Below are 10146 nucleotides of genomic sequence, written 5' to 3'. Positions count from 1 at the left end.
TTGTCTGAGCAGGACAAACTCAGGTTTATTTTTCCTAGAGTGCACAGAGATGTGGAGAACAACTGAGGCAATCCAAGTTATTACTGGAAAAAGAATCCTACTGGGATTTCCTGACAGGTAACAGCCCAGGGGCACAGCTGCACCTGGCCAGGGGAACCTTTAATATAGAAACAAAACATGCAAATCTTTAAAAAAAAAAAAAGGCTGAGAATTCTGTTATTGGAGGTGAAGAGAGAAAGGGCCAAAGGCTTCAAACCAGCACAGGCTCCTGAGAGCCACAAGGAACAGGGTTTTCACTGCCCCTACTGCAGGTTTATTCTGCACATCCTGATTTTTTTTGGCTAAAGATGTAAAGCCAGAACAGAGCTCTGGATACCTCTGGATCAGTGACACCTACTTGGTCCAAGGCTGACACTTCTCGTTCCTTCCTGGGGAGAAAGTCCCCTCAGGACACGGTGAACACACTAGAAAAAAAGGGAATAAAGCAGGCAGGGTGTGAGCTCAGTGAGCAACACAACTGTGTGACAGCTGCACAAAAATGAAATAATAACTTAGAATGGTCTGGCTTGTAGAACAGACCCAATAAAAGCCTCTAAAAATCCGAGATATTGGGCCAGAAGTAACACAGCACGCTCAGGGGTTGGTTTTAATCTGCAAGTGCAGGATTTCCTGGTAAATGATGGATATTACCAAGGAGAATGTTCCTGTTTCTGACAGGAACCACAGAGCAACAAGTTTGAACAACTCCCCTCGTGGGGAGATCTCCAAGAGATAAATGTCAGCAGCTTTTACACTGGAAATAACAGGAGACAAATGACAATAGTTTTGGGTTTTTTTACACTGGAAACAACCACCTCAACCTGGTGGGGAGGTAAGAGGTGGGAGAGCCTGGCACATCCAGGCAGAGAGGGAGCTGGGAGTGTGGATGGACAGGAAGCTGAACAGGAGCCAGAGTGTGCCCAGGTGGCCAAGAAGGCCAATGGATCCTGGCCTGGCTCAGGAACAGTGTGGCCAACAGGGCCAGGGAAGTGATTCTTCCCCTGGACTCAGCACTGGTGAGGCCACCCCTGGAGTGCTGTGTCCAGTTCTGGGCCCCTCAGTTCAGGAAGGACATTGAGGTCCTGGAGCAGGTCCAGAGAAGAGCAACAAGGCTGGGGAAGGGACTGGAGCACAAGTGCTGTGAGGAGAGGCTGAGGGAGCTGGGGCTGTTCAGCCTGGAGAAGAGGAAGCTCAGGGGAGACCTCCTCACTCTCTGCAACTCCCTGACAGGAGGGGGGAGCCAGGGGGGGTTGGTCTCTTTTCCCAGGCAACTCTCAGCAAGACAAGAGGGCTCAGGGTCTTCAGCTGTGCCAGGGGAGGTTTAGGTTGGATATTAGGAAGAATTTCTTTGCAGAGAGGGTGATCAGCCATTGGAATGGGCTGCCCAGGGAAGTGGTGGATTCTCCATCCCTGGAGGTGTTTAAGATAAGACTGGATGTGGCATCAGTGCCATGGGCTGGGAACCACGGTGGGGTTGGATCAAGGGTTGGACTTGATGATCTCAGAGGTCCCTTCCAACCCAGCTGATTCTATGATTCTGTGATTCTCTGATCCCTGACTCACCACTTCCCAGGGGCAGCCCAGCTGGCATGAACCCTGCCCGGCACACACACACCCTGTCCGAGGTCTTCTCGCACTTCTTCACTTCCACGCTCCCCCTCTCTAAAAAAAAAAAAAAGGATTAAAAGGCAAGTGAGAGACAAGAGATTCTCCTGTTTGAATTATTGTTACAGCTGATGAAGTTCTCCATTCCTGAGCTGTACCTTGTCTGGGTGTAAAAACCGATGCAATTCCGGGACGAATAAACCAAACCTCTTTTATCCCAACCCGTCCTGGAATCTTTTATGGCCAATGCTCAGAAATCTGTGGGGCAAACCACAGCTTCATACCCATTGTAGTGGAATCAGCCCCTTTAACACATCTGGAAAACTGATCTTCACCTCTAACATCCTAATTATTAAGAAGCTATGAACCAGCACTAGGTTTCTAAGCTAAAGAGGATTATCTTAATGACATGCCCCAATTAAACCCAGTGCCACGACTTTTTATCATACTGGTTTCATGATTCACTTTCTCTCCCTCATCCTCAACCTAAACTAACACTGAGAACACAAATTAATCCCCCACCATGTGTGGAAACACTTGTAGGGAACAGAGAACAACCCTGAGGAGTTTTCAGGCCCCACCACAAGCCCGGAGCAGGCGGGATCAGACATTGGCACACCCCAGACTGTGGGTTGGAGCTGAGAAAGCAAATAAAGGCGGATTCTTCCCAACTTTGTGGGAGGAAATCCCCCCCTGGCCAGTGCCTTACTGGTGTTGCAGACTGTGCAGCTGTTGCAGAAGCTGTGGTGGTGCTCACTGCTGAAATACTCGTCCTGGCAGGGGATGCACTCCGTGTCTGCCGTGGCCGTGCAGCGGTTCCTCATCCTCTGCCCTAAAACAGGGATCACAGAGCACAAACTGCTTGGTATCACCACAAAATCCTCTTTTTTCCCTGTTTTTTTTTCATGAATTAGGATTTTTGTTTTCACAGGATAACACATTTCCATGGATTAGGACAAAACAGTGCCCTGAGTGTGCCGGTCCCACTTCCAGCTCTGCCTGAGAACGTTCAGCAGGTTTTAAGATCCCAACATGCCAAAAAACTCTGACCCACAGCACCACTGTGCAGCTAAAGTGGGATAAAAAGGGCCTGAGAGCTGAGGCAATGCCCCAAATATCCAAAATGTCCCAAATATCCCAGCAGATCCCAAATATCCCTTCTCCAGACCATCTTTCCACAGGGTTTGGACATCTCAGTTTGCAGGCAGCAGCAGAAAAAAAGGCTGAGGATTCACAAACCAAATGATTCTCCCAGCAGATCCCAAATAACCCTTCTCCAAACCACTTTTCCATGTAATTTGGACATCTCAGTTTGCAGCCAGTGGCAGGAAAAAAGCAGGTTTTTAGCACAGCAATAAGTTTGACTTCCTGTGTAGTACAATGTGACAGAACCTGCCTTCCTTTAGGACTTAAATATATATATTTATACATTTATATAATAAATATAAAAATATAATAAATATGTAATAATATAATAAATATAAATATAAAAATAATGCAATTCAGCCCAAATAACCCCAATCAGGGACAAAAATGGTTGTTCCCTTCATTTTGCTTCTCTGTTTTCCCACCTGCAGGTGAATGAGCATCAAGCCTCTTGCTCACTCTAATTCTGTTTTACTGAGGGCTGAGTGGCAAAATTAGGATTATTAGGGAGCATAGTGTGTGCAATAAATGACATTTTTACTATCTACACGAGGAAGAGACTGTGAAGAAACGTTTCCCCAACGGCAGCACATTTTCTAACAATGCAAAAACCTGATAAGAGGGTTTTTTTCAGTTTAAGGGGGAAGAAAATGTGAGAGATAAAAGTGTTATTTATCTGTCTCTGCCCACAAACGTGCCTTGAGTTCACAAACACTCAGATTTTAAAGAGTTTCGAGAATAAGGCAACAAACTGCCTCAAATCTTAAGATTAAAGGCTGATTTTAGCCCAGTTAGCATCGTGGAGGATAAAACTCCTGCATCAGTTCACCCCAGCTCCATCTCAGGGATAGATTTAATTATGAAAATAAGAAGTAAGGAGGGAAAACCAAGCTGGTTTTTCCTGACAAAAGGCTGAAATCCCTCCTGGAGACTCGTGGATTGTGGAAAAAAACTCATTCAATCTCTACAAGATGAAAGGAGGAAACAAATACAGTCCCTGTAGAGTAACTTTGCTCATTTTCATCTATGAATCAAATATTTTTCCTTAAAAAAAACCCACCTTGTTACACTTTGCTGATCTCTATGAGCCAAGAACAATGATTTTTTTCCTTAAACGTGAGTGATATAAACTCTGCTACAAAGGAAAAAGCTTAAAAAAACACCTTTAGCAACAGAATTAATAATTCTCATTATTATCTACAACTTCCGAGGTTCTTTATGTGATAAAAGGCAATAACAAATGCCACCACTTTTTTTTTATTCAGACAACACTCTCAAAGTGAAAATGCCCTTGACTGACACATTAGAGACACAGAAATTAAAGAATAAAAGGAAGATCCCTAAATTTTGTACGTTATAGAAAGAAAATAAATCTGAAAGGCTTTTTATGTTATAGAAAGAAAAAAAGCTCCTCACCAAATTTTCTCTCTGTTTTCCTTCCTCTAGCCTTAAATATATCCTTGTATATATTTAAATATATCCTTGTATATATTTAAATAAATCCTAATATCCCAAAATATTCCTAGAAAGCTGTTTTTATACCACCCCTGGCTTCCCAATAAAGAAGATTTCCCACAGAACCCAACTTACCCGGGGCACAGTCACTGCAGCATTTATCCCGGTAAGGGTATTGGTGTTCCCTGCATTCCAATCCCGAGGAATTGGGAACAGCAACCAGCAGGAGCAAGAAAACAGGGGGAAAATTCCCATTTGAAGGTGCCATGACCGTCCCAGCCAGATCTGTGCGCTCGGGGAGAAGCGATTTCGCAGCCCCGGAGCCACCAGAACAAATTGATATTTCGGGTGCTGGGAAATTCCCGGCGAGTTTTCCACGCCCCCTTCCTTCTTCCCACCCCCCCCCTCCCTTTCCCCCCACCCCCCCCCGAGCCTGGAGGGTTTTTTTTTTTTACAGTTCATCACTGAAAAGATTAACAGGCAGGAAGGCAAGATGCTGAGTTGCATTTTGAGGAGGTTTCTATTCTTAGCTCTCCACGTGGCGACTCCAAAAGAGCGGCAAAGAATTCCAGGCTGGGAACGGCAGGAAAAGCAGGAAAAGGAGGGATGGAAGAGGCTGAGAGGCTCCCTGGCATCGCAGCTGTGCCCCCAGCCAACACCAACAGGCAGAAAAAGCAGGGAGCACGTTAAGAATTATTAAATTTAATTGTTTGGTCTCTCAGAATTTGACTCGTTTGGGCAAGGAATGAAATTTTCGGTCTTCCCGAGACTGGAGCAAAGACGTCCCACGGGGAGCAAATCTCTGATTTGGGTTTAATTTAAATTAAAAAAACACAGCCAGGCTTCCCAAGTCACATCCAGGTGTGAAGGAGACTCGCTTGGAACGCCAAGAATTCTGGAATTGCAGTTTTCCTGCAGTGTTTGGAAGGGCTGAACAGCGACATCACACTGGGATTTATCCAGAGCTGCCGCTTTCTCTTTTCTCTCCTAAATTTCTGGGAGAGGCAAAACAGCCACTGTTTTACTACTTCTCCCATTTTCCAAGGATTTGGGAAGACAATCCCTATGGAAAAGAAGTTATAGCTTGAAATCTTTCTCTCCAAAATTTGACTCATTTGGGCAAGGAATGAAATTCTTCACTCGGGCGTTTTGCTCCAGTCTCAGGAGCAAATTTCATTCCTTGCCCAAACGAGTCCAATTCTGAGAGACCAAACAATTAAATTTAATAATTCTTAACGTGCTCCCTGCTTTTTCTGCCTGTTGGTGTTGGGTGGGGGCACAGCTGCCATGCCAGGGAGCCTCTCAGCCTCTTCCATCCCTGCTTTTCCTGCTGGAATGAAATTTTGGGTCTTTCCGAGACCGGAGCGAAAAGCCCAAGCGAAGATGTCCCACGAGGAGCAAATTTCTGATTTAGGTTTAATTTAAATTAAAAAAACACAGCCAGGTTTCCCAAGGCACATCCAGGTGCACAGGAGACTCACTTGGAATGCCAGGAATTCTGGAATTGCACTTTTCCTGCAGTGTTTGGAAGGGCTGAACAGCGACATCACACTGGGATTTATCCGGAGCTGCCGCTTTCTCTTTTCTCTCCTAAATTTCTGGAAGAGGCAAAACAGCCACTGTTTTACTACTTCTCCCACTTTCCAAGGATTTGGGAAGACAATCCCTGTGGAAAAGAAGTTATAGCTTGAAATCTTTCTTTCCAGAAGTCCCCTCTCCCTGAACTGGAACACAGGGAGCAGCCAAACCTCTGCCCATTTTGGGACCATCCTGAGCCCAAGAGAAATTATTAATATCAATACAAAATAGAAAAATACATATAAAACACTTGAATTCTTAAAAATAAGTTTCCTGGCAAACTTGGAATAGTTTGAACTTAAAATTCCAAGCCAGAAATAACCTCGTGGATCCCTTTTCCAAGAGGTTCCCTGCTTATGTTGTCAGATTAATTAAGGTGGTTTAAGCATCATCTAATTCCCAAATTTCAATGATCTTGGCATATATTAACAGCTAAAGTTCAGGACATACATTTATCAACTGATATTACTAACATTTCTGTCTTTAAGCTCATTTTAATATGAGATTATCAATGGAATTTATCCCTCTCTTCCATTTTTAAAATTGTATTTTAATTAATAAGGGTTTCATTTTTCCCCACAAACCCAAACCCAGCACCATTTCCAAAGGGAGCAAAATATTTAATGGAAAAAAAAAAAAAAAGAAAAAAGAGATATATGGATATAAAAAGACTCTTATACAAGCCATTTAATAAAACAAAAAAAATTTAAAGAGAAGGAAGAGTGAAACAGAACTGGCAACACTTATATTTACATTATATTAAGAGAATAAATTTAATCAAATATAACATCTCACTTGCAGGAACCCTTCAGAAAGAGGGTTTTTTTTTTTTTTTACAGTAAAGATGGAACCAGAGTAAAAATAACTGTTCTATTTTTGCAGGAGTGGATGTGAGCCAAGATGCTCCCAGAGATTACCCAGATCCAGGTTGATCCAAGGGCTTCCCAAATGTTCACAGCTCCCAAGCAAAGCCTGGAATTCTCCCCCTTTCAGCAATTTCCTCCAATTCAGCTCCAATTTGCACAGAGACAACTGATTTTACCAGTCTGAACAGGGAGTTCTCTGGCCAAGACACAGAAACTTTCCCCCCTTGGTTTCGTTTTAGAGCAAAAATCTGATTTTTTTTTTTAAAGCCATAATTTGAATTCTCCCCCATCTCCCCCCAGGGCAGTTGCCAAAACAAAGCCTGTCATGCTACAACCAGGTTTATTTTTAGGTAGATGCAAAAAAGCTTCTCTGGAACCTTTAAAACAAATTCCTCCCCACAGTCCTGAAGGATAATCGAGTGGTGGAGGGAAAATTTGGATTAAATTCCCAACTAGGCTGAGAAAACCACTGGGAGATGAGTGGAATATCACGTGGGTATTCCCAGGAGGTCAGAACATGCCTTGGAACCGCCACTCCCTTCCCAAAAACCCAACATCTCCCTGTTCTCTGGGATTCCCAGGGATCAGCAGCTACGAGGGCAACAAGTGAAATATTTCAGAAGCCTCCCCCAAATACGATTTGCCGAACTTCAGCTGGAATTCCTGCCCAATCCAGGGGGAACTGAGGTATTCCAGGACCTTTCCCACTCTTCCTGGCCTGGTTTCCCCTCACCCCAAAGGCAGCGAGATCCCGTGGACGGACGGAAGGTCGGAAGTCTGGGACAACACACCGGAGGCAAAGAACACAGATTAGCAGCAAAGGAACTTTCTGTCTGTTTTTGGGGCTTGGATTTATTCCTTTTTCCCCCTTTTTTTGAAAGCCAGAAAGTGCTTCAGAGCTCTGGGAAGAGCGAGCAGGGTCAGAATTCCTCGTGGACGTTCCGGGCGTAGTCCATGAGTTTGCTGCCGGTGAAATATTCGCTGTATTTCAGGATCTCCTCCAGCTCCAGGTGGTGGTTTTGATTCTCATCTGCCACTGCAATCATCTGCTTGGCCTCGTTGAGGGCGTTGTACTCGTTCATGGGATCCATGTATTCCTAAAAAAACAGGGAAGAACAACGTTGGAATTCGCTTTCCCACCCGGCAGAACGAGGAGTTCGGCTCCGTGTGGAGTTTCACCGACACGACCCTTCCCAAATCCTGGAAAAAGCTCTTGGCACATCTTATCCCAGCTTTTTTTCCCTCTCACTGCTCCCTTGGCTGATCCAACACAAATCCAGATTTTTCTCAGCTTATGCCAATAGAAATATTTTGGCTTCAAAGTAAACCAGCAAGTTCAAATTCAGAATTCACCCCAATTCAAAATTCTAAATTCTCCTGTTTCTGGAGACAATGTTTTTTTAGGATATGTTTAATTTAGAACTTGCTTGGGCCATTTTAAACCACACAGCAGAGGTCAGAAAGCTCAGAATTCAAGCATTTTGCCCCTTCACCTGATGTAAAATAAATTAAAAGGTCTCAGGTAGGGCACTTAATTAAAAGTTAGAAGAATCAAGATTAATTTCTCCCCAGAATATGTGACAGATGTGTAAGTACATAAAGACTTCACAGGTAAAAGAGCTATTTTTAAAAGAAAATTCTCAGTAAAAAGGTCATAAAATTGTCCATATAACCAGATATCCATAAAATATCATAAAACTGTCCATAGAACAATTTATCCACACTACCAAATATCTAAATCCAAATATCTGCACCCTGAGAAAGTGAAGGACTTTAACATTCATCCATTTAAACTTTAACAGTCTTGGGGAGAGAAAAAAGGAATAGATTAGTTCTTCTTGCAGTAAAAAAAAAAGGCCATAAAAGGTCCCAAACTAGAATCCACACTTGAAAATAACAATTTTTAAAAAAGAAAAACAGCCTAAAAGACAAGAACTCTGCTGTTTTCAAAGCTGTGGGGCCCCAGTGTTTGTTCTACACTTGAAAATTTGGGTTTTTAAAGAAGAAAAACACCCCCCTCTTTTCGAGGCCCAGTGTTTGTTGGGCACTGGGTTGGTTTTTTTTTGCTTTCTTTTATTTTGGTGGGTTTTTTTTCCCCCCAAAGAATCTCTTAGGTTGGCAGTTACTCCTTTTGCAACTGAAAGTCTGAGTCAGGGCCCCGTTGCCCAACTCACCTGAGGAAATCCGGGGCTGCTTTCAAGCACCCCAAAAAAAACACATTGTGTGGGACAAAAAAAACCCTCAAAGCAAAGCCCTGAACAACAGTTTGGTTAAAAAAACTCCCCCTCCTCTTTAATTAAAATCATAACAGCATCTGCAAGCCCCACAGAGCACTATAAACCACGGGGTTGTACTAATAATTGGAATATTTGGGGATTTTGTGTTCTCTCCAGCTGTTTCAACGCTGTGTTTTAAAAGTGTTGGGGTTTAAATAATTAGGAAACTCACCTCCAGCTCCTCCATGGTGACAATCCCATCATGATTGGCATCAATGACCTCCTCAAACTCCTTCCTCCTGTCTTTCACCCAGTCATCATCAATGTCCTGAGCCTGCTGGTTCTCCACGGTGCCAACAGGTAAGGAAATGAACTCGGAGAGGGTGAGCTTCTTATCTCCATCCTGATCTGCAAAAGAACCACCAAAGAACTGAGAAGTGTTTGCTTAATGCCCATTAAAAATGACCAATCTCACTGGGACAGGCTGCAGTCCTCATTCCACTCATGTACCAACACTTATGGATTAAAAAATTCAACTTTCTTGGAAAACTCAACCATTTATTTCCACTTTTCTGAGTGGAAGTCACAACTGTGACACGGTTGCTGTACTGGGGAAGTGCAGAGCAGTCAATGCCCTCCTCATAAAACCTTCATATCAACGTGTTTTATAATATTTAACCTTTCATATCAATGTGTTTTATAATATTTAATGCTCAGCAAACCTTTTCTACTATTGCTGCAATGACCCTGTAGCAGCAGAGCTTTGTGTGAAGGAGTGAAGAAGCAGAAGCTGATTTGTTTTGTATGAAGTACTCAGGGTATCTTTAATGTTTCCTGCTCAGAGGATCTTTAATGTTTCCTACTCAGAGGATCTTTAATGTGCCTACTCAGAGGATCTTTAATGTTCCTACTCAGAGGATCTTTAATGTTCCTACTCAGAGGATCTTTAATGTTCCTATTCAGAGTATCTTTAATGTTTCCTACTCAGAGTATCTTTCTAATATTCTGGTTTTTAACAACCAGAGACTCAACTTAGCCTTGAGACAACTCCAGGATTTGTGTTTACAGCTTGTTTTTTTTTTACTTATCACATCAGAAGCAAACCAGATGTGCCAGAATTCCAGCCTGACCCCTGGCACTGCAATAACCACCCAATATTCCATTTGGGATGAGCTGTGGTTTCCTCAGAACCATAATGTGAGTTTAACTTGAGCAGAATGTGAGTTTAACTTGAGCAGAAT

The 10146-nt window shown here is 43.2% G+C and overlaps 2 protein-coding genes across 2 annotated transcripts in view; both read right to left on the bottom strand.

Annotated features, from left to right (window-relative positions):
- TNFRSF4 (TNF receptor superfamily member 4) overlaps nucleotides 1–4625 on the bottom strand; it is a 7086-nt gene extending 2461 nt beyond the window's left edge. The window contains exons 1-4 of the mRNA XM_027702786.1: nucleotides 4381–4625; nucleotides 2354–2476; nucleotides 1603–1701; nucleotides 398–464 (exon numbers count right to left, since the gene is read on the bottom strand). Of these exons, the coding sequence (XP_027558587.1) occupies nucleotides 398–464; nucleotides 1603–1701; nucleotides 2354–2476; nucleotides 4381–4513 (422 nt within the window). The 5' untranslated portion in view covers nucleotides 4514–4625. The remainder of the gene's footprint in view (nucleotides 1–397; nucleotides 465–1602; nucleotides 1702–2353; nucleotides 2477–4380) is intronic.
- Nucleotides 4626–6480: 1855 nt separating this feature from the next.
- SDF4 (stromal cell derived factor 4) overlaps nucleotides 6481–10146 on the bottom strand; it is a gene marked incomplete at its 5' end in the record, with an annotated part of 6533 nt that continues 2867 nt past the window's right edge. The window contains 2 exons of the mRNA XM_027702770.1: nucleotides 6481–7786; nucleotides 9138–9313. Coding sequence (XP_027558571.1) covers nucleotides 7610–7786; nucleotides 9138–9313 — 353 coding nt within the window. The remainder of the gene's footprint in view (nucleotides 7787–9137; nucleotides 9314–10146) is intronic.

The sequence above is a fragment of the Neopelma chrysocephalum genome, unplaced genomic scaffold (assembly GCF_003984885.1).
Source record: "Neopelma chrysocephalum unplaced genomic scaffold, ASM398488v2 Primary Assembly neopelma1_196, whole genome shotgun sequence".
Lineage (NCBI taxonomy): Eukaryota > Metazoa > Chordata > Aves > Passeriformes > Pipridae > Neopelma > Neopelma chrysocephalum.
The sequence above is the reverse complement of the archived record's forward strand: the minus strand, read 5'-3'. Positions and strand labels throughout refer to the sequence as shown.